The sequence below is a fragment of the Narcine bancroftii genome, chromosome 12, assembly GCF_036971445.1.
Source record: "Narcine bancroftii isolate sNarBan1 chromosome 12, sNarBan1.hap1, whole genome shotgun sequence".
Lineage (NCBI taxonomy): Eukaryota > Metazoa > Chordata > Chondrichthyes > Torpediniformes > Narcinidae > Narcine > Narcine bancroftii.
Window position 1 is genome coordinate 26,585,919 of NC_091480.1, and position 24,412 is coordinate 26,610,330.

General features: G+C 40.8%; 1 protein-coding gene across 3 annotated transcripts in view; it reads left to right on the forward strand.

Moving 5' to 3' along the window:
- Nucleotides 1-24,412, forward strand: part of sdk1a (sidekick cell adhesion molecule 1a) — a 681,074-nt gene that overhangs the window by 573,971 nt on the left and 82,691 nt on the right. For all 3 annotated transcript variants that reach the window (XM_069906184.1, XM_069906185.1, XM_069906186.1), the window contains 2 exons: nt 8,104-8,202; nt 18,224-18,418. In XM_069906184.1, the coding sequence (XP_069762285.1) occupies nt 8,104-8,202; nt 18,224-18,418 (294 nt within the window). The remainder of the gene's footprint in view (nt 1-8,103; nt 8,203-18,223; nt 18,419-24,412) is intronic.

Sequence of the window (24,412 nt, forward strand, 5' to 3'; positions counted from 1 at the left end):
TGCAAGGTACAAACCACATAAACAGGATAGCCAAAATACAGTTTGCCAAAAATTATTTAAAAGAGCCCACAGAATTCTGGAAAAGGGTCTCGAGGACAGATGAGACCAAGATTAACCTGTATCAGAGTGATGGCAGGAGCCAAGTGTGGAGGAATAAAGAAACTGCCCAAGATCCAAAGCATACCACCTCATTTGTGAAGCATAAGGGTGGGGGTGTTATAGCCTGGACATGTTTGGCTGCCACTGGTACTAAGCACACTTATTTTCATTGATGATGGAACTGTTGATGGCATTAGCAAAATGAATTCTGAGGTGTACAGAAAAGTCTCAAATGCTCAAGTCGAGCAAATGCCTCCAAACCCATTGGACGACCCATCCTGCAGTAAGACAATGATCCCAAACATACTGCTAAAGCAACAAAGGAGTTTTTCAAACCTATTGGAAAATTCTTGAATGGCCCCATTGGTCACCCAATCCAATTGAGCATGCCTTCCATATGCTGAAGAGAAAACTTAAGGTGATAAGTCCCCAAAACAAGCAGGACCTGAAAATGGCTGCAGTAGAGGCCTGACAGAGCATCACCAGAGAAGATACTCAGTACCTGGTGACATCTATAAATCACAGACTTCAAGAAGTTATTTAAATGCAACAACAAAGTACTAAAGATGACTAATGTAGATTCCATTGTTATGCCCCAAATACTGAAATGAGGTGACTACATGTAAAAAGTGCTGTAATTCTACATGGTCAAACCCAAATGTACACAAATAACCTTGAATAAAATCTAGAATGTGCACTTTAATCACATGAAAACTGTTTGATTACAAATTTAAAACTATAGAGCACAGGGACAAATAAAGAAAGTGTCTTTCTCCCAATCATTACGGAGGGCACTGTAAAATGGCAATAGAGAAATTTTTGATTCTGCAACATCAGTTTTGAGTGGCCAAGAGATGGAACATCCATTCCGTTTCCACTACCAGGGCATCTGACCTTAACTACAGCTGCTTCTGAGCTCTCTGGCTTCCATCTCCGTCACTCCTGGGATTTGCACTCTGTGTCTAGCCAATGTCAGTCAGACCTTGCAATTTAAACCAGTCATCTCCTTGGATTGAGGTCATATGCATTAAATGGTAGGCTATTGAGATGTGCAGAGCAACAAAGGGATTTAGGAGTTGTGGTAAATAGTACCCTCAAGGCTGATACTCAGGTAGATGGTTTGGTGAAGAAGGCTTTTGGAATGTTGGCCTTCATAAATCGGACTATTGAATTCAAGAGTAGGGAGGTTATGATGAAATTGTACACGGCATTGGTGAGGCCAAATTTGGAGTACTGTGTACAGTTTTGGTCACCAAATTATAGGAAAGATATAATCAAAATAGAGAGAGTGCAGAGAAGGTTCACGAGAATGTTGACAGGATTTCAAGGTTTGAGTTACAGGGAAAGGTTGTGCAGACTGGGGCTTTTTTCTCTGGAGCGTAGAAGATTGAGAAGGGACTTGATAGGGGTGTTTAAGATTTTAAAAGGGACAGACAGAGTAAACGTGGATAGGATTTTTCAATTAAGAGTGGGGGAGATTCAAACTAGAGGGCATGGTTTAAGATTGAAGGGGGAAAATTATAAGGGGAACATGAGGGGAAATTTCTTTACGCAGAGGGTGGTAGGGATGTGGAATGAGCTTCCGACAGACGTGGTCGAGGCGGGATCATTGGTTACATTTAAGGAAAGACTGGATAGTTACATGGATAGGAGGGGACTAGAGGGGTATGGACCGGGTGCTGGTCAGTGGGACTAGGAGGGTGGGGATTTGTTACGGCATGGACTAGTAGGGCCGAACTGGCCTGTTCTGTGCTGTAAGTGGTTATATGGTTATATGGTTAAGTGCAATGCACGAAGTAATGTTCACTGCAAACAAAAGAGAAATCATAATTGAGATTCAGTGTAATTTAAGACCATGATTTAAATGTTCATTAAGTTTGATTAAATTATTAAAATTTAGTTTATACTTTCCCCTAGAAATAAATATCCTGACTGGGATTGTTTTTGCAAATTACCACAATTAGATTATTGCTTTTCCACAATCTGCCTTATTCATAGCTCAGCTACATTTTTGTTTTTTATTCCTCTATTTTGGTTAGATTTATCGATAATGGAGTGGCTGTTTGTTTTAAATTGCATGATGCTCTGCCTTTTATTTTTTAATAATTCTACAATTATCTGAGCTGCCTAAGTAAAATAAGAAAGTCACAAAGGTGAGGAGGTGGTGAGAGACGAGAATTAAGGGCATTTGTGCTTTTATTACAGGTAACGTTGATTAGAAAAGATTCTTAGGTGGATCAATATTGGGTGCTATAAATGTGGCAACATATTGGTTTAATATATTAATGTTAGCTTCTCCCCCCCACAAATTACTTCCAACTGTAATTTTGCAGTAACCTATTTTACAGTAGAGGAGAAAATATGTGTATGAGTGTTACACGTGCTTTTTTGCTAAAATTCTGGCAGCCTTTATAAACTAAAAGATCTGGATGTGAGTCCTGCAGCAGCAATGCTCAGTGGATGTTAGTCCTGATGGAGATGGCGGATGGTGGTGATGCAGGGCTGGTGCATCAGGTAATGTCTGAGGTTAGCGATGCAACTTAACATTTTTGGTTTGGCATTTTCAGATGCTTTTGTTGACCTGGACCCCATGCATGCTTTCAGGTCCCTGATGCTTGACACAGCTAACTCCTCCAACTTCTGATGCAGTGTATTTTAGAGGTCTCAAAGTTAAAATATCTGTCTGTCTAATTCTTGATCTTTTTGCTAGTTCCTTGGTAATGTAAATTATCACCACTACTTTGCCGACAGCTAAGTATTATGAATTGACCATTTGACCTCCCAGAGGTATATATTTAGTATGACCCAATTCATTCAAATGCTGACATGGATTGAAAAGGGTGATTGCAAGTAAATGGCTGCCTATTTATATTTCCCTTTATTTACATTCTAAGGGTTTTGAGTTAATTTCTGGTACTGTTTGAAAGTAAATGTCTTGAATTTATTATTTGTATATTTTAAATTTTATTTTTAATTTATTTTAATGCATTTTAGTTATTTTAAATTATTCTGATTATTGAAGACATTTAGAAACCATTAAAAAGACTTTTGACATTAGGAAAATGCCAAAAGTACTTGAAGATCGAGGGGCAAGACCTCAGCATCAGTTGCTGGGAACACTCATTTACTGCAGGGCTTCTTAGAATGAGAAGGGCACTTTGAATTGCAATGCCACAAAGTGTGAGTGCAACCACAGGAGTAACTCAGGCAGCAAGTGAGAGGAGGAAACTGGATCGAATTCATCCTTCCCCGACAGACATTTTTCTGCTGTCAATTGCTGCAACTTTCAGAAACGGAGCAGCTGATGAAGCAGTTTAGGAGAGAAAAATTTTAAGAACAGTTATTGACGCCCAGGAAGCTGCAAATGCTAGAATTAGTCTTGATGAAGGTTGGCGGCCTGAAACGATAACAATCCTTTTACTCCCACTCATTCTGCTTGATTTATTAAGTTGTTCACCTGGATTTCCAGAAGGTGCTCAATAAAGTGCATGAAAGACATACAGAAGATAGGGATGCATCGAGTTGGGGGTAATGGATTAGCATGGATAGAGAATTGGTTCACCAATAAAAACCAGAGAATTGGGGCACAGGGGTATTTTTCTGGTTGACAATCAGTGGTGAGCAGGGTGTTGCAGGGATTGGGGCTGGACCCACAACTGTTCACGGTGGAAGAAGGGTCAGAGGGTAGTGTATCCAACTTTATTGAAGACACTAAATTGAGTGTAAAAGCAAATTGAACAGAGGATGCAGAGATTCTGGAGAGAGATAGATAGATTAAATGAGTGGTCAAGGGTCTGGCAGATGGAGTACAATGTTTGAAAATATGAAGTTAGCCATTTCGGGAGATAAACCCACCACCGATATCTTTTCTAAGCCTACAAACTCCCACAGTTACCTTGACTACACAGTTTCACACCCTATCTCAAGGCTTACCCTTTACTACCTATGGGAGGGCACAACTTTTCAGGATTGAAGGGCATCCGCTTAAAATAAAAATGCATAGGAATTTCTTCAGTCAGAAGGTGATAAATCTGTGGAATTTATTGCCACTTGCAGTTGTTGAGACCAAATCATTGATAGGGATTGATAGGTTCTTGATTCGCCAGGACATCAAAGTTTATTGGAGAAGGCTGGCCAGTGTGGGGCTGAGTGAGAAAATGGATCAGCTCATTATTAAATGGTGGGACAGACTCAATGGGCTGAATGGCCTATTTCTGTCCCTATATCTTATATCTTAAATGTATTAATTTAGACATACAGATCGATAACAGACCATTTTGTCCCACGAGTCAGTGCTTCCCAATTTACATTCAATTAACCCCCACACCCCCCCCCCAGGTACATTTTGAACAGTGGGAGGAAACCGGAGCCCTTGGGAGAAAACCCATGCAGACCCAAGAAGAACGTACAAACTCCTTACAGATGGCACGGGATCGAACCCCGGTCCCGATCGCTGGTGGTGTAAGGTGGCGGTGTAACTAACTGCTACACCAACTGGGCCGCCCTTTAAATGTTCTTAACTGTCTGACAGAAGAGAAACATGATTAAGCGCAGATGCTGGAATCTTGAATAAACGGTGAGAAACTAAGAGAGCTCAGTGGATCAGACGGCATCCATGGGGAGAAGTATTCATTCAACATTCAAACTTCATTCAGACTGAATGTTTTACCTCGGGGCCCTTTACCGAACCTTGATAAAGAATCTCGACCTGAAATATTGACTGACCACTTACGCCCATGGATGCTGCCTGACCTGTTGAGTTTCCCCTGCTTCTCATTAAGTGTCCTGATGCTTCATCTTATGAAAGGCATGACTTGGTGCAGTGCTTAGCGAATATATTGAGTGGAACATATCCTGCCAATCACACTAGGATATATTAAAGACCATCATCCATTTCCTTATAGATAGGTAAGAAAAGTGATGCTCAGTGTTCCAACTTTAGAGCGTCACTGTTAGCTTGTATGTTTCTGAAGAATTAAATTTGGCTTTATCCTCATATCACACTGACAAAAGGCAAAGGAGGAAAAACCCAACACCCAACCCCAACCAACCAATTTTCCCCTGCAACCGCTGCAACCGTGTCTGCCTGTCCCGCATCGGACTTGTCAGCCACAAACGAGCCTGCAGCTGACGTGGACTTTTACCCCCTCCATAAATCTTCGTCCGCGAAGCCAAGCCAAAGAAAGAAGTGTAAGTTCCCGCTAAAATTCCTTCAGTGAGAATAATAATATTTCATGACATTTTCAATTTTAACTGTAATTTTCTGGCAAGCCTTTGATTGCTTTTACGTGCAAAGGAAAGGAGTCGTAGTTTTTGTGAACAATGTTTATTTATACAAATTCCAAGCTAATTGATTGAAAGAAGTTTTTGTAAAAATTATGGTTTTGTTTTATTTTCGGAGACAAAACAATGAATTGGAAGGTATTTCAGATCTATTACCGCGGAAGTTCGTTTGATCCCTGCATGTCTGTGCCTATAACTGAATAAGAGAGTCCAGAATAGAATATTGGTGATGTTCAAAGAAGCACGTAGCATAGTTAGTCAGTATTGCTGAAGGGAATGGTGTGAAGGAATTTACTGAGGAGGGTAGTTAAAATGCTTCCCTTTTAAAATACAATGACAACAAGAAGTCTGATATTCATTTGATGTTCTGAATGATTTTGAGAAAGATAAATTCCTTGAATTAGGGTGGTGTTGATGTGATGCAATGTTTCAGATGAGTGAGGTACGTCTTACTAAGCAAGGAGATATGGGGAGGTAATGCTTGGGGAGTAAAGAAGGACTTGTCTTGGGGAAAAGGGGGCTACAGAAAACAGGACCTAATTGTGGTTGATGAGAGAGAGCAGATAGGGATGCATGGGTACCACGATACAAGGAGACAAGTCATCTGATTGCACAATTACAACCAAACAAAACAATGTTCTCTGGCCCTCAGTGCAAAACACAAGTCATAACACACTTACAGACTGGCAATACATACACAGGACAAGTATTCATATATGCATATAAATGAATCAATATTGTTTCATAAATATGAGTGTCTCTGATGGTCAGTGTGAGCAGTTCCTTTGGTCGTTCAGCATTCTCCCTCCCCGTGGGAAGAAGCTGTTCCTCAGCCTGGTGGAGCCGCCTATGATCCTCCTGTATCTCTTGCCCAATGGGAGCAGATGAAATATGCTGTGTACATGGTGGAAGGGATCCTCAATGATTTTCCAATCCCAGTAGATCACATCAATGGGGGGGGGGGGGGAGGGTGCGATGCTATACTGAAATGTTATAATTCAAATGCTCTTTAAATTATGGCATTTGGGTAGGAGGCATGGGTTAGAATTCAGCTCTTCTGCCACAGAAGGTTTGGAAGAGGCAGCAGATTGAGGCTCTGGCAGAGAGGGTCTTGAGTGCTAACCAGTTTGATTCTGCATGATCAAGACCATATTGGGGTTGGAGTGCTCAAGTTTACGTACAGTGCCTCAGAAGGAACATTACACAGAATAGGCACCACCATTTATGTTTCTGATATACAGGCAGTCCCTGAGTTAAATACGAGTTCTGTTACCTAGGTCTGTCTTAAACCCGAATTTGTATTTAAGGCAGAGCCAGTACATATAGTCCTTATTTAACGTCAGTTAGTCAAGCGTTTATCTTAGTATTTAGTATATATAGTATATATTTTGGCTTTATATTACATATAAAAAACTTCTCAATACACTCAAACAGTTTAATGCAGAACATAATAATAATAATACAGGTAATAATACTTCTAATTGCATTTTAAGGCTGAGTGAGTGGTGTTCATTTTGCAGGGCATCGTGAAAGTGCACGCTGCTTCCACTCCCCCCTCCTCGGTGGCGCAATTACACTTTAAGCCCAAGTGGTGGCCATTTTGCGGGGCCAACCGCTGGGCATCTCAATAGTGCGCTGTTTTTTCATCTTCCCCCTCCCTCCTCGATGGCGCTATTGCATTTTGAGGCCGAGCGGTGGCCATTTTCCAGGGCCAAATGGAGGCCATTTTGTGGGGCTGAACAGCGGCGCATGGTGCTGCCTCTTCTCCCCTCTCCCTCCCTCCCCTCCGCCACTCGCCCACCCACTGCTTTGCGCAGGCCACATGTGGCATAGCCTGACAGTGGATGTGCATCACTGGCTGCCTGACAATCAACGGGGCAGCAAGCCAATGAAAAGCGAGCTCCACTTAAACTGGAAGTAGACATTATTCTCCTTCAGGCCAGATTGTTGGTTCTCAACTATGGGTTGTTCGTAAATCGGATGTTTTCAACCAGGGTTCTGTGTTAGAATTAAACTCACAGCTAAGAATACCTTGTCAAATTTCACAGTCATACAATTTGACCTGGAAATTCTTTTCCTACCATATCTTCTTGGGATAGTCTGTTATGAGACAGATTGTTCCCAAGTTGCAAATACCTGACTCAAGGAAACACAAATGGAGCACCCATAATACGTTCAAATGTCCAATGTATGCACAAACATTCCTTCCCATGGACAGCAGAACTAGTTTCCTCTTGCTTTCTCCAATTTTAACTCATTGTCCTTATGTAGATTTGATGTCATTCTTTTGCAATATTGTAGTGGTATTATGAAGTCATTTTTGAGTATTTGCCAACTTGCAGACCAAATTCCAGAGATGGCCTGGATCTCCAATTATTACCTGTTGTAAAAGCAATTTAATTAGTAAAATTCTGATGTGTCCATTGCCATTACAATTACAAATCATTATTGAAATATAGGCCAGTAAAATTCATCCAATTATTAAAATCATTTATATTTCAAGGAAATTGCTCTGTATTTTGTTTCCTGTGGGTGATGTTATTGAAAGGTGTGAGGATTGTTCTAGAAGTTGGTTTGAATGTTTAATGAAGACTTTTAAAGAACACATTTATCTTTAAATATATGACCAATAGTGAAGACTGTAAATCATTTAATTGTGTTTAAAGTTTGGAATAAGGTTCAGACAATTAATTTATTATGCCTGCTCTTTCATGTTAACAGTTCCAGGTCCTCCCATTAAGTTGATATTCCCGGAGATCCAGTTAACTTCAGTGAGAGTCGTCTGGCAGACACCTGAGAACCCCAATGGCATTATTTTAGGTAAGGCAACAGAAATGTGCATACTGGATGAAATGTTCTAGTGGCATAGCATAATGATTGCCGATTTTTAAAAATATATATTCCTCTCCAATGTTTTGTTTCTGTTTATTTTGACTTTGAAGCCTTTGTCCATATAGTTGGGTGAAAGGAAATCTGAAAAAGATGGGCAAGAAACTTTACCATGGCAACTGTTGACTTTCTGTACCCAGGCAGAAAAAAAGACATACATAATTGAAGAATATTTCTTTGCCAAGCAATGAGTTGCATTTTTTTTGTGAGCTTGTATTTAGAGGCCAAAGGAAGTACCGAGTCTGACTGTAAATTAATGCTTTGGCAAAGTAATGTGTAGTTGCCTTGAGCAACATAGTACACTGCATAAATAGTTGATTAGTAAATATACAAGAACAGAACAAACACGCTGTCCTGTGGTGACACTCAATGGTAGTAAAGTGTAATGCACTGTTAATATAATTAATGAACTTGTACATTACCCACAGCGCACATACTGTAAATGATAATGTATCTTAAGCCTCATGCCTAATGAATGGACAAGTCATCACATTTAATGTAATTAGAGATTTAAATAATGTGGTAGAGCAACTGCAAGAGAGGATTTGTAGAGATGGAATCTATCAACATTAGGATGGCCAGGGAAAATTAAGGCGAGCCAGCATAGATTTGTGCATAGGAAATCATGTCTCACGAACTTGATAGATTTTTTAGAAGCAGTGATCACACTAGAGCAGGGGTGTCAAACTCAAATTCACGGAGGGCCAAAATTAAAAACTTGGACTAAGTCGAGGGCCGAACTAAATATTTATTGAAAATTTTCAACAACATCTGCATGTTTTCTCTTCTTTCAACATATGTAATGTTCAACTTTTTCTTATTAAAATAAATGTTTAATAATAGTTTTGGATAAACTCTTTCCAGAAGCATTAACAAATGAGAAATAAAATATTCAATAAATAATATTTCTCTATAGAGGATTTGTCAAATGTTGCTAGTGTGCTGTCGAATAGTAAAATCTGAGGGGTATTGAGAATGTGGGAGAATAACATGATTCCTGAAACAATCAAATGGGTGACTGATTGTGGGCATGAACTCTAGCAGGGTTATTTGCCATGCCCTTTTTCCATTGGTACAGATATCCTTTGATTTTTCATTTATGCCTAATGAGCTTGTATCCAGGTACAGGACCATTTTTAACCAGGAATATATTTATCACTGTGACATGAAACTATTGGAAGATCGTTTTATCCTAAGATTAAAGTTCATAATCCTTACTCAGGCCTGTGTGCGGGAGGGCGGGGTTTGCGGGCGATCGGGTTGGACAACGACAGTGCGGGGGCATCGGCTCTCGCTGCAGGGCGGCATCTCGGGGGATCAGCGGCCCCGTCACCGTGAGTCGCGGGTCGGCCTGCGGCAGGGAGGGGGAGTGGGCAACGGTCCTGGCGAGGTCAGGCCCGAGGCCTCCGGTTTCGGGCGCTGGGAAGCAGCCTTGGCTTCCCCTGACACCGGCCAGGTCCCAAAACCAGAGTCCACGGTGAGACCCTGCAACGTAAACAGAGGAGGTGGGGGCGATTAGCGGGCTTACGCCAATGCATTCTGGGATTTGTTGTATTACTGTGCATGCGCTATACTGGCGCGGCGGCCAGCGGGCCACCTCTAATACATTTTTTAAATGATCTTGCGGGCCAAATATAATTATATTTGGCCCGCGGGCCAGAGTTTGACATGTGTGCACTAGAGCAATTAATATTATTTATCTGGATTTGAGAAAATTGTTTGTTGAGGACCCACATGGTAGGTTGATAAGGAAGGTCTGGGCACACAGGATAGGAGGCCAACTCGCCAACTTGATTAAAAAAAATATGCCTTCATGATACGAGTCAGAGGGTGGACATCCAAGGCAGATTTTCAGACTGGAGGACCATGACCAGTGGAGAGCCTCGGGGTTCTTTACGAAGAGCCTTGTTTTTTGTAATATACATGAGTGATTTGGACAGGTATGTTTGTGGCAAGGTGATAGCACAAAAATATGTGTGGCAGCGGACAGTGAAAAAAGTTACCTGGGTTTGCAATGGCATCTCGAGGGTAAGGAATGGCAGATGCAGCTCAATCTGAGAACAGCGAGGTAATCAACCCGGGGCAGGACTTGCTCTGCCAACGGCAGTGCCCCAGAAGAGTATTATGGAGCAGAAGGACTTGGGGTGGGGGGTACAAATCTCTTTCAAGATGGCAGTAATGATTTTTGTTTATTTTTAGGATATAATTGTTCTTGTATGTTTGTGTGTGTGTGTGTGAGTGTGTGTGTGTGTGTGTGTGTGTTGTGTGTGTGTGTGTGTGTGTGTGTTGTGTGTGTGTGTGTGTGTGTGTGTGTGTGTAATAAAATATATTTAAAAAGAAGGAAGAGAACATTTTGGACGTTTGCTTTCATTAGTTAGGGTATTTAACGCAAGTATTAAGACATCATATTGAAATTGTACAAGATGTTGGTGAGGCCACACTATGAGTATTGTATACAGTTTTGCTCACCTAGCTTTGGAAAGGATACTATAAAGTTAAAAATGATACAGAAGTGATTTTCAAGTTGTTGCCAGGATTGGTGAAGTTGAGTTATTGAGAGAGCAGAAGACTAGACCTCTTTTCCTTAGAATATAAGAGTTGAGAGGGGATCTCGTTGAGGTCTATGAATGAGGTGAATAATTACAGTCTGTTCATTAGAGTGGGAGCATCGAAGGTAAGTGGGCATAACTATAAAGTGAAGTGTACGGGATTTAGAAGGGACACGAGGGGACAGTTCTTCACTCAGAGATGACTCTATGGAATGAGGTGCCAGACAAAGTGATGGAGGCAGGTAGATTGGCTTCCTTTAAGAAACACTTGAATATGGATGGGAGGGGATTGGAGGATATGGGTGTAATGTGGGCAAGAAGGATTAAATCCGGAGGGCAAGTTATACAGCATGAGCATGTTTCCATGCTGTAAGGCTCTATGAAAATTCATGATCATCATTTTTGATTCACTAGTTGAGGGTGATCTCCAGTCATTCATTAAGAGGTCAGTGTGTATCTTGCCACAGATCTGTTAACTGATATTTCAGGGTTTTGTCTTTGGGAGAGTTGCCCATTCGTCAAGGTTTCCTTCCATTTCATTTCTAAACCTCTTTTTGTCTCTATCGTCAAAGCAGAGATCATTTGGTGGTCTGCTTTTCCCATCTCATCATCTCTCCTGTCTCCTGAAATGTGCCTTCATAATAACTACCATGGAATCTCCTCCAGAGGCACAATGCTGGATTGGGGAGTTCAGCACCTCACTACAATGACCAGCAGTGTTGATATATGATGACCATGCCTCAATGCTGGTTTTGTTGACCTTGACAATAACACAAAGCAAATGTTCTTTTTTACTTGTTTGGGGGCATGAATGGAATAGATGAAGAACTTTTGGACTTTGAACGTCTCCTTTCATTCATCAAGGTTTCCCAGACATTCGTCTTTGTTTTCCACTGCATGAATGATTGTCCCATTCCCTACTCTCACCAAAGGTGAACTCCAATCTGTGCCAGAATCTCCTTGGCGCTTTGCAGAAGCTCATTTAATACTCGATTTGCTAAACATCGAGAAGACCATTTTCCCAGCAACTGTCATAGATTCATCATTGAGGAACACAGTCAGGAAATGGTCATGCATTCAGTTTACCCCAGTCGTATACTGCCCCGGAACCGCACGGATGGCAGTCTCTTCAATCTGAGGTGCCTGCAAGCTCACACCAAGGCACAAGAGCAACTTGTCCGTGAACTACTCTTTGCTGACGATGCTGCTTTAGTTGCCCATTCAGAGCCAGCTCTTCAGCGCTTGACATCCTGTTTTGCAGAAACTGCCAAAATGTTTGGCCTGGAAGTCAGGCTGAAGAAAACGGAGGTCCTCCATCAGCCAGCTCCCCACCATGACTACCAGCTCCCCCACATCTCCATCGGGCACACAAAACTCAAAACGGTCAACCAGTTTACCTATCACGGCTGCACCATTTCATCGGATGCAAGGATCGACAACGAGATAGACAACAGACTCGCCAAGGCAAATAGAGCCTTTGGAAGACTACACAAAAGAGTCTGGAAAAACAACCAACTGAAAAACCTCACAAAGATTAGCGTATACAGAGCCATTGTCATACCCACACTCCTGTTCAGCTCCGAATCATGGGTCCTCTACCGGCATCACCTACGGCTCCTAGAACGCTTCCACCAGCGTTGGTCTCCGCTCCATCCTCAACATTCATTGGAGCGACTTCATCTCCAACATCGAAGTACTCGAGATGGCAGAGGCCGACACCATCGAATCCACCCTGCTGAAGATCCAGCTGCGCTGGGTAGGTCACGTCTCCAGAATGGAGGACCCTCGCCTTCCCAAGATCGTGTTAGATGGCGAGCTCTCCACTGGCCACCGAGACAGAGGTGCACCAAAGAAGAGGTACAAGGACTGCCTAAAGAAATCTCTTGGTGCCTGCCCCATTGATCTTGGTGCCTCACAGTTCGGCGGGCAGCCACCTCCTTTGAAGAAGACCGCAGAGCCCACCTCACTGACAAAAGACAAAGGAGGAAAAACCCAACCCCAACCCCAACCAACCAATTTTCCTTGCAACCGTGTCTGCCTGTCCCGCCTCGGACTTGTCAGCCACAAACGAGCCTGCAGCTGACGTGGACATTACCACTCCATAAATCTTCATCCGTGAAGCCAAGTCAAAGAAAAAAAAAAGAATACTGCCCCTAATAACTAATTTCACTGATGGGTTGCAGCACGAGGTGCCTCCAAAGAGGATTTGCTTTGACCTTGATTCCATTTCCATGATCATGACTTATGGAATGATATCAAGATTCAAGTTAACGGATAACTTACAATGACCTCATAAAGTAATTATAGGTGCACCAGAATCACACTGAATATTAATGATAGAATTGTAATCCGTTTGGATTCCAACGTTCATGGTGACATCTTCATTGGCTTTATTCTATTTATGGGAAGTGGACTCCAGAATCATTTTGTAAGAGCGCCATAACTGATTTTCTGGAGAGATACAGTCAAAATCTGAGGATGTAGAGAGAAAGGTTTGCATTAAAAATAATAAATTGAGATAGAATAACATTTATTAACCAGAGTCACTGCTTTTTTTACTCTGAAAGACTTTTAGATTGTTCTTCTAAGATAATATTTTCTCTCCTTACCACAACCTGCATTGAAGTGTCTTGATAGAAAAAATTCATTTGTCTCCATTTTAACCATATGGGGACGAGTTAGATATGACTTGCTGGTACCAGACAGATTTTAGTTCTTCTTCTCCCATGGAACGACTTGGACACTCGGTGCTTTTTGAATGGAAGAAGATTTCATGGCGTATCAATGTGGATTTTGCTGATCATTGAAGAATGGTTTGTTCATTTTTGACATTTATCGTTAAAGCATACCAACCTGAATTTTTATAAAAAGGAACCGAGGAGAAAGCAAGAAGACAAAACTCACTTCGTAACTAATTTAAATCATACGGAGTTGAAGCAATTCTTCTTTGAATGGTACTGATGGCAACTGCAAGAAACATTCACGTGTAATGTTTTTGTATCATGCTTTTACTGTTGGAGTGCAACTCTGAGGTGTTGTATTAACAGTATAGAAAGCAATCCTAAACATAATTGGGTTTTTTTCTTATTAAAGTAAAAACTTCTTTTTTCTTTGGCTTGGCTTCGCGGACGAAGATTTATGGAGGGGGTAAAAGTCCACGTCAGCTGCAGACTCGATTGTGGCTGACAAGTCCGATGCAGGACAGGCAGACACGGTTGCAGCGGTTGCAGGGGAAAATTGGTTGGTTGGGGTTGGGTGTTGGGTTTTTCCTCCTTTGTCTTTTGTCAGTGAGGTGGGCTCTGCGGTCTTCTTCAAAGGAGGTTGCTGCCCATCGAACTGTGAGGCGCCAAGATGCACGGTTTGAGGCGAGATCAGCCCACTGGCGGTGGTCAATGTGGCAGGCACCAAGAGATTTCTTTAGGCAGTCCTTGTACCTCTTCTTTGGTGCACCTCTGTCACGGTGGCCAGTGGAGAGCTCGCCATATAACACGATCTTGGGAAGGCGATGGTCTTCCATTCTGGAGACGTGACCCACCCAGCGCAGCTGGATCTTCAGCAGCGTGGACTCGATGCTGTCGGCCTCTGCCATCTCGAGTACTTCGATGTTAGGGATGAAGTCGCTCCAATGAATTTTGAGGTTGGAGCGGAGACAACGCTGGTGGAAGCGTTCTAGGAGCCGTAGGTGATGCCGGTAGAGGACCCATGATTCGGAGCCGAACAGGAGTGTGGGTATGACAACGGCTCTGTATACGTTAATCTTTGTGAGGTTTTTCAGTTGGTCGTTTTTCCAGACTCTTTTGTGTAGTCTTCCAAAGGCAGTGTCTGAATTAACCCACAATTGGACAAATACTGGTAATAAGTTTATTTAAGTAGTTATTAAAGAAATTAATCAGACCATTGAGCACCACAACAGGGATGGTGCAAAACAAAAAGAATCCTGGGATAGAACAGGACAGGTACCTAAATTTGCTCAATAAATCTACTGCAGATTCAGCCTTATTTCAACACCTATAAAATGTGCAGGACGTTACTGTTGCATTTATTTAGCAGGGAAATGTTTGCTTTTATCTGCTTAACTGCTTCTCCTGAGGAGAACTTGAGGGTTTTGACAGGGTGAATTGCACAAACTGAGCCTGATCTTTTTCTTTGTTCAGCAACAATCACAGGCACTTGAGCATTGACTATTAATTCTGAATCTATTATATTTTTATAGAATGAATTGGAATGAGTTTTCAGTACTGGTGGTAGATTTGGTATGAAATATGACGTTTTATTAGTGAAGTCCCTGGGAATAATTGGTGGAGCTTTGTCTCATCTCGCGCTCAACACCCATCACATTGAGAGTACCTGCATCATTTCAAAATCTGGCCGCAAAGGCAAAAGGAAAGATTTCCTTAACCATATTAAGTTAATAAATTGAGTAGAAAATGGTGATTCATTTTTTAAAAAATACACTTACCTAATTTCTATAATCAGAAAGTACATGTTGGTCAAGAGACATACAGGTCTTGTGTTTCACAACTGGCATGTATTTACTCCATTTTATTTAGGACAATTTCCTGGATACATTTTCTTCTTCCCCCACAGGGATGCAGACAAACTGGCAGAACATTCTGAAAAGAGGATGCCAGATTAAATACCAAACTTACATTTCCCCTTTTGGGTCATGCTTTTTTTTTTCCTATCCTCTCATATTTGTGCAACAAACTGTGTCATGGAAATTAGCTCAGAGACAGAGAGTTTATTAAAATAATATCATGGTGAGTCTGGAACAGTCTTCGCTGCCATCAGAACTCTAAAATCTACCCCGACAATCACATATTTATACAGAAAGAAAAATGAACATTGACAGAAATTCTGATCACTTTGTTTAATCAAAAAACTTTGCATCTACATCTAGACCATGACTACAGTTTTTGTGAAAATCTTACTTTTGTCGGATTGTAAACAAAAACCCCGCGTGATTAAACCACTGTTAACATCCTTGACTTCCATCAAGGCTAGTTCTTTTACTTCAAGTTTATTTGTCATCCTATTGTACCTGTCTAACCCAATGAAACAGCGTTTTCCGGTCCACAGTGCATACATATGTGCAGACAAACGATACAAGCCATCAGCCTGGTGGTTCTGGCATACAGGACGGTAGCAGGCCATTTTGGCCCACATGTCCGTGCCACCCAATTGCTCTATGTCTAAATTAATAATTAAAGAGGTTTGCCACCCCTTCTCTGTAGCAGCGACCCCACACTGTGATGAAGCTGGACAATGCCAATTGTGAAACATGAGAGCTCCATTAGAAAGTTTACAGAATTATGGCTGGTAGCCTTGCCTGCCTCAGACTTCTAGGGAAGTGCAGTCTGTTGCTCAAGAGAGGAGATCTCGTGTGTCCAGGTTGCAAACTATATGTCTCACTGAATTAATCAGGTCCATATTAAAATGGGCTGTTTGCCAACTACGTTATGGTTAACATCTCTGTACAAAATTTCTTCCCCAGATCCCAGTGGTACAGTGGGACCTTCTACCTCTGCAGCACGAGCTTTCATATCCTTTTATCTGTCTATCTTACTTATTTGGATCTTACTCTCTGATGACATCTGGTTTATCTTGCAGTGAACTCTTTTGAAAGCAGGATCAGATATGGCCGATCGACTGCAGCAGTTTCCCATCTTCTTTCTCTTGTAAATATTTTTTTTAAACTTTCGAGGTTGTGGGTTATCCTACAGAAAAAATTACAATTGAGTGCTCACCATTTTTTTTCTCTTCACGAGCCTTGAAGTCAACTCTCACCTTTTCTTTTCGTGGCTACTTTAATTTTCGGAACCCCGGTTTCTCTTTTTCTTCTCAGCACTCTTGCCTCAGCCTGTCAGGCATCCTGGCTCAGCATGAGTCACCGGCAAGATACACTAGGATTCTTGGAGCTACCCCTCCCTTTAGGGATATTCTGGGCATGACCCCCACCTTCAGCTTCGACAGTCCCTACTGAGTTCAATTTCTGGCCCTGTTTTAATAGGGATCCCATCAACTAAGCCAAATCTGTAGTGGAAATTACAAAGCCAAAACTTTGAGATTTGCTCAAAGAGTTTATTTACATCATGTCATGGAGAATCTAGAGCAGCCTCGGCTACCATCAGAACTCTAAAATCTACCTCTACAAGCACTTACATTTATTCAGGGAGACAAACAAGCTTTTACAGAAATTATGATTGCATAATTTAATCAACAACTTTGCAAACTACATCGAGATCTCAACCTCTAGGCACTTACTTTTGTGTAATTGTAAAAATAAACTTTATCATTAACCACTGTTAGCGTCCTTGGTACAATCAAGGCCACAACCGAGCTTCCAAAGAATATGTCTCGCTGAACGCAGATCTAGGCACTGTATTGAAATGGGCTTTTTTGCCAACTATGTCAGAGTCAACATCTCTGCTTGAAATTTCTTCTACAAACTATTCTATGTTTTTACTGCTCCTTCATCTCCTATCTTTGTACATTTTATTCTGAAAAATGCATCACCATTTGTCATCCTGGCCATGACCATTGAGCATGCATATAATTGTTGAGGACTGAATCTCCTTCCTTGCTTCGTATCTGTGAGGAGTTTTACAATAAACTTTGTTGGTGCCACAATTAGGGCATTTCATCACAGATGCAACTATGGATCAAATGATAAAATGCTCTATACAAAAGGAAACGGAGGCGGAATTATTAAATAATCACATGCCGTGGATACAAAATGAATGTAACAATTTGCCTGAGGTAGAGAGGAAAATAGAACTAAGATTTCTGAAATGTAATTTGAGGAAAAAAACCGGAAAATCTCTAAACCACCTGACTTGAAAAACCTAATATTGCTCCATTTATGGACTTTGCATGAAATAAGCAGTAATTTGTACAAAGTACTTAAAGTTGGCCAATGCCCCAGCCTGAAGAGAAAATTGGAGTAATGAAATTGAGCATGTTATCATGTTATCATGATAGTCTACACTGAAATATTAGAATGTCCAAAAGATGTGGTTAAAATGTTCAGGTCTTAAATAGATTGCACTAAATATGTTACAAAAGAATCTTAAAGGTTAGAACTATAGTAAAATCCCCGTTATCTGGAATCCAAACAACCGCCATAAAAATTTCAGAAAATAAATTGGTAAAAAATACGGAAGTTCACAATTGGTGCCCCCTAGCAGTCAGTTTGCCAATCCATGCAACACGCAATCTCAAGTAATCTACTTATCCGGCATCTACCAATCCCCATAGATGCCAGATACAGAGGTTTTTAAAGTTGTTTAACATAATGGCAAATCTCCACCATGATACTTATTGATAATCTTTTCACACAGCCATTCTGATAAATATGTAATGCTATTTTAAACTGCAATTTAGATTTTATTTCTGTTTTACAGGTTACCGAATAGCATACTGTCTGGCAACATCTGAGCCAAACAAATTCATCACCATCGAAGTCAGTTCTGATGCCCGACAGTACTTGGCAACAAATCTGATTCCTCAATCACCATATGTATTCCATGTATCTGCAAAGACACGTCAGGGCTGGGGAGAGCCAGTCGAAGCAGTGGTAATCACTACACAAGCTCGAGGTATGTTGTCTGTCTGTGTGGCTGTCCTTGATTACAAAGTACTGGATATTTATGCCTCTTTAATGAAACAAGTGATAATGACCCATAGAAACACAGCAAATGATCTCCCACTGTCCTGTCCTTTGCCGTTAGCACAGCGCCTTGACGGAGCCAGTGATCGGGACTGCACCAGCGATTGAATCCTACACTGTCTGGAAGGAGTTTGTGCATTCTCCCCGTGTCTGCACGGGGTTTCCTCCCACCGTTCAAAATGTACTGGAGGTGTAGGTTAATTGGGCGGCACGGGCTCATGGGCTGAAATGGCCTGTTACCATGCTGTCTGTCTAAATTTAAAATAAAATTTACATTTAAAACCACAATGTTAAACATTTGTCTAACTCGATTAGTGGATGTTAGGGAACAACATGACCTCACGTTGCTCTTCAAGTCACATGATGCACTGACTTGGATGTGTTTCACAACTCTATCCTCATCATTGGATTTAAATCCTGAAACTCCATGCCCAATCATATCCCACATACACTAGAGTTGATTCCAGAAGCCAGCCTACCATCACCTTCTCAAAGACGATTCAAATGCCAATAATGACCATGATGTGGAATTTTTTTTAAATCTTATTAACCATAACTAGATAATTAGATAGGATGCTTAAAAAAACTTAAATTAAATAACAGTGAACATTATAAAAGCAAGCCTTGTTATTTAAAACTAATACATTGTAGCGGCGGCTACACTGCTAACAACCAGACGGGTTGAGTTCAGTGATCAAAAATTGATTTATTGCAGGCTGCCTGGCTGGTCTTATACTCCCAGCCCGGACCTGGCTGAGAACCGTGCTGGGGGGCCCCAACGTCACTGGGGCGTCATGTGGGTCGCCAAGCGCGGGCTTCTGAGCCAGGTGCCGAGGTCGGGAGGAAACCCCCGATGGCGCCATTTTGGCTGGCTGCCCTACCGCGTGCGTGACAAGCAGGGCACCTGCCTAATGGCGTACCACCGCAACATCTCAATAAAAAAGCAGCAGAAGGCTGAATTGATTAAACTATTCCTGAAAAATTGTTCCCTAAAGATCCTGTGATAATAATCGATTAAGCACAGATTTTTTTTTCCCCCGCACACTTAGCCCCCTGACTCACTCAGTGTTCAAATTCATATTTCTAGAGAAATACTGGCATTATTTAAGATCTTGGTAATGAAATAACCTTATGACATCGTGCATAGAAGTATTGCATCCAATATCTTCCTGAAGAAATTCTGTGTGATTAATTTTAAAGATGAAATGATATTTTCTGGCTTTAATAATGACATCGATGCAATTTTTTAAAATACTTATTTAAAACAAGATAAAATGCAAATTTTGACATGACAAATTTCTCATGATTTATTTTCAACCAGCCTCCATTTGTCACCTGCTCCTAGTCATTTTACATTTTAAAAATGATTTCTCACCATATTAAGGGGTGTGACCACATGACAATTGTGCAGCATGTATAAAAAAAAATTCAGTTTGTGATATTACTGAAACTTAAATGTTTTAATTGGAGCAAAGGCCTCCTTTATTTAGAATATTATTTTGTGATGCACTGTTAAGACTTTTATCAGCAAACTTTTGAAAGATATGCTCCATGGAAACCTGACCTTTTAAAAGATTTAATGCCAAGATTAACGAATATATTTTTATTTGATAAGAAGAATTTTTTGTTAGCAACGTCAATTAGTTTGACTCATTTAAGCTATGGAAGTGAATAGATCAAGCTGTTGATATTATTATTAATAACTATGTGAGGTTGTTACAGGAAACACAGTTGGGTTTTACCATACAATATTCATGACTATGTGAGCATAAAGTTAAAGAATGATTTTTCAGTGTGCTTTGAACAGTGCTTGGCTATCCTCTCTTTAAATTAAGTTTTTGTACTTAACCCTTTGGACTCTGGCCATTTTTAACCTTTCATAATATATACTCTGGACTGAGTAAACTACCGGTACAGTACAAACACCAGGTATGAACCAGCTGATGGTAGGATACAAAGCCAGTCCCGAAAAACAGGGACACGAAATATATGTACTTGTTGGTAGTCCCTGAATACAGGGATACAGGTTAAAGATGAATAAAATAATAATTGCATGATTTGCCAAATCAAAAACCAAACCACATCACCACATTGTTAGTTTAGAAAATCTAAACATATCAGAAAATTTACCATATAAAGTGGCAAATTAACATTTTCTGAAGAGATTATATGTCCCAAGTTTAGCCTCAGAAATAGAAAATCATTTCTTTGAAACCTGTTAAAGTAACCTGTCCGAGTACTTTTAGAATGTGAACGTCAACACTAGCACACGAACCTGACCTGAGTTCCGGTGAGGATCTGTAATGGTTGCAACTAGTGGATGAGACATTAACCGAGAGTTTTCTTTAACCAGTGCAATCAAAGACAATTTTATTTGGTGTTTGACTGCAACTTGCACTGCCTGCTCATTTCCAACAGGATTCCACAATATTAAAGTAATTCCTGGTGAGATGCTTTAAAAGGTTTCTGAGATTTCTTTCAAGTATTTACCACAGCCCTTAATCAATTATAGTTGTTTATTAAAAAACAATTTTTTTATTGTTCGTGGAACCCAAAGCCAGTGCTGGCTAAAGAAATCTCAGCAGAGGAGTGAAGATTAACCTTCATCCTTGGGTTCACTTCACTGTTTGGAGCCCAAGTCTATCAGCAGGCCCTGTCGAACATAACTTCCTCACTACAATTTAACATTTGTTTCAAAGCTACAAGGATTGCGATGCAAAGAGAGAGTTGAGGGAGATAATCTTTGCAGTTGAGAAATTAATTAAAGAGCATAAGTTCATGTGCAGCTCAGAAATGAGGAGTGAATAATTCAGACAAGAAATGTGGGTAAATTTAAAAAGATATTTTGGTGTACTCTAGTGGTTTTTCTTTCCACTCACATCCCACTTTAAGGGATCTGTCAACTTCCTTCAAGGAAAATGTGGATAGTTGTTGCTGCACCCAGTCATGTGGCAGTGTGTCTGTTTTCTGCAACTGAAGATTGCCATAGATGATACCAACAGATAGATATCAATGGGAAAATAAAATCTTGGCTGTATATTGTTTTTATTTCAGCAGATTGAGAAATGAATGTGTGTTGAACTATCAAAAAGTTCTTCCTGGTACATGGTTAAGACTTATTTATACATATCCAATCAATAACTTCTGCATTGCTCATGCACAGCTCTGTAAACAAAATCAATCACGTTGGACTTAACTTCTACAAGTATTTGTTACTTGATATTTATTTGTGAAAATCAATGAAACCACATGTCACAGGGGGCCAAGTGCTGAGCCAACACTTCTGATTACAAGCATTGACAAGAATAGCACTCTGCAGATAGCAGAAACTGGCAGGGTATTGCATTATAATTCCCTTTGATCTTCAATTAGTAAGTGAAACCAATGGGCCAAATTATTAAAATTTAAATGAGTTGTAAGGCCATTTACCATTTACCATAGTCTAATTACTCCACATTTGACTTTGTAAGTGGTTTGCTGAGATTTCTGGAGCCTGAGTTCTAATATTTCAATTAATTTTTATTTTAATTATTCTCAGAAAATTATAATTTCATTTGAAGTGAAGGCTGTTATGGGTGAAGTTGAAAGAGTTTGGCCTTTCCTCTTAATATATTTCCTCCTGTCAAGCAGTGAACAGCAAGACAAATAGAATAAAGAACATTATTGCTAAATCTGCAGAGTACAAGGTGAAGATTTCTTATTTACACTCTGCTCTGTTCTGGGCACACCACTTCCTAAACATGCCGCCAAATTCTAATTAACCAGGCAGAAAAAAAATTAACCTCAATAGTGGAGAGAGTAGAGAATGCAAGTTCCTTGAAGTCCACTTAACTAGTGACATATCATGGACACACAACATTTCCTCACTTGTCGGGAAGACACAACAGTGACTACAATTCCTGAGGTGACTGAAGCAGACAAGTTTATCGGCCACCATCATGACACCCTTCTACAGGAGCTCTGTCGAGAGCGTCCTGGTCGGCTGCATCATAGTGTGGTACAGTGGCTGCAGAGAAATGGATTGGAGATCAATCCACAGGATGGACAGAGAGGATCACTAGAGTTTCCTCCCCCCCACCCTCCCACCGCCATCGATGTGATTTCCAGGATCATTGTCTGAAGAGGGTGTGCATCCTCCGCATAGAACACTGCAACACAGAAAACAGACCATTATTTCATTCCACTATATGATGTTGAATATTACCAAATTCGTAATTAAACTTCAGCATAACTGATGTACAGTTGAAAACACTGCCAGACGTGGAATATAATTGTAACAAAAATATTCAATTCATTTCCATTGTCTGCAATGGAACTGCATTTTAAAGCTGAATACAACGTAGGTCAAACTAGGAATGATTGTTGGGGCATACAGGGTCAAACTAGGTTTATTGTTTGAAATTAATTTGTCACAAAGTCAGATTCACAGTGCTCTAGACTGTTCTTATTTAATTAAAACAATGAATTTTTCAATATCTAATACAAAGATTCCGAATCTGTCTAACAAATGTTCATGAAAACACCTAGTTTGCTTTCCCATGTGATATTTAGCAATTAAATCATCCAGGACAAGAAATTTATTCTAAAAAAGTGTTGAAATAATGGAGTGTGGGTGCAATTTTTTTTTCTTTCAATCTTGTACTGCCACTTCATTGGGCAGAGAGAGGCCCAATGAAAGGCACTAATAGATTTTTGATCAGGTCCAGTACTTAGCTATTGTTAGGTAAAAACATCATGAGCTGGGAATGTAGAGGGAATCACCCAGTGCTGGGCCGTAACAAGATGCAGTTGTGACCTTGTACTCTCAAGATAAGAGTGGGGATGACAAATTGATGTGCAGGAGGCTAGCAGAGAGGGACAGCAACAGTTTATTCATTGGACAATGTCATGGTATGATAATTTACTAAGTACGTATCCTGAGGTATAAAAAAAACACCACTTGCTGATAACGGCAGAATGCGCCTTCTCCAACTAACACTGTTAGTTGCAAGTGTTACAATCCGGCAATAAAGAACAAAGAACCTTGATTTCGACTCAGTCTGGTGTCTGACTCACTCATTCATGAACAAAGCAGACCTAACACTACTCATCTGTGATTTTGATGCCCCTGCCCTGTAGGGGACCCATGCAAGTCAGAAACATTGCTTGAGCAAGTCGTGTTAACCTGAAAATGGCAGAGAAGCAGAAGAACTTGAAGTGTTAGTGAAGAAAGAGGTCCTCCATGCCAGTGAGTCAACTAGGAGCTGTAAACAGTAACAACCAGATGTGCTTGACAAATGTGGAAATAGAACTCACCTCCAGAGTTCTCTAGTGCCTTTTCCACCTCCTACTTTCTTTCTCCCATCCTTCTGTCTCAAGGAATCAGTAGCCACTTTTCACTGAAGGATCAGACGTGCAACCCTGCTTTTGTTTATCAGAATCACCAGTGTGAAGCCTTCCCCCCCACATCATATCAACACCAGATATCCATTTGCAGAACGAGAGCCAAAATGAATCGGCGATTCATGTGGCACAGGAAGGTCACCATGTGTCTCACATGGCATCAGCTGGTGTGTAGTACCAGGAGAACTAACCTAGAATTTAATGGGCTGCATTCAAACAGATTAATGCACCACAGGATGAATCGACACACTGGTACTGGACAGAGAATTCAACTGAGGACCAAAGAGAGATATTCAGAAGACTGTTGAGGATTCACAGTGAAATACAGAATGCTTTCTACCCTCTGTCAGACTGAAGTCACAAGTGTCCTGGAGCAGGGCAGAGTCCACTGTATATCTAGCAGGAGGCTATGCAGAGGTGGAAAAGCATAAATTCTACTCTGGGAGTAGTGCAGACTTCTGTGCCATCTATTGTAACTTTGGCCTCACAGTAGCTGATGGATAGGGTTTCTGTTTCCATGGAAAATCAGGTCTAATGTGTG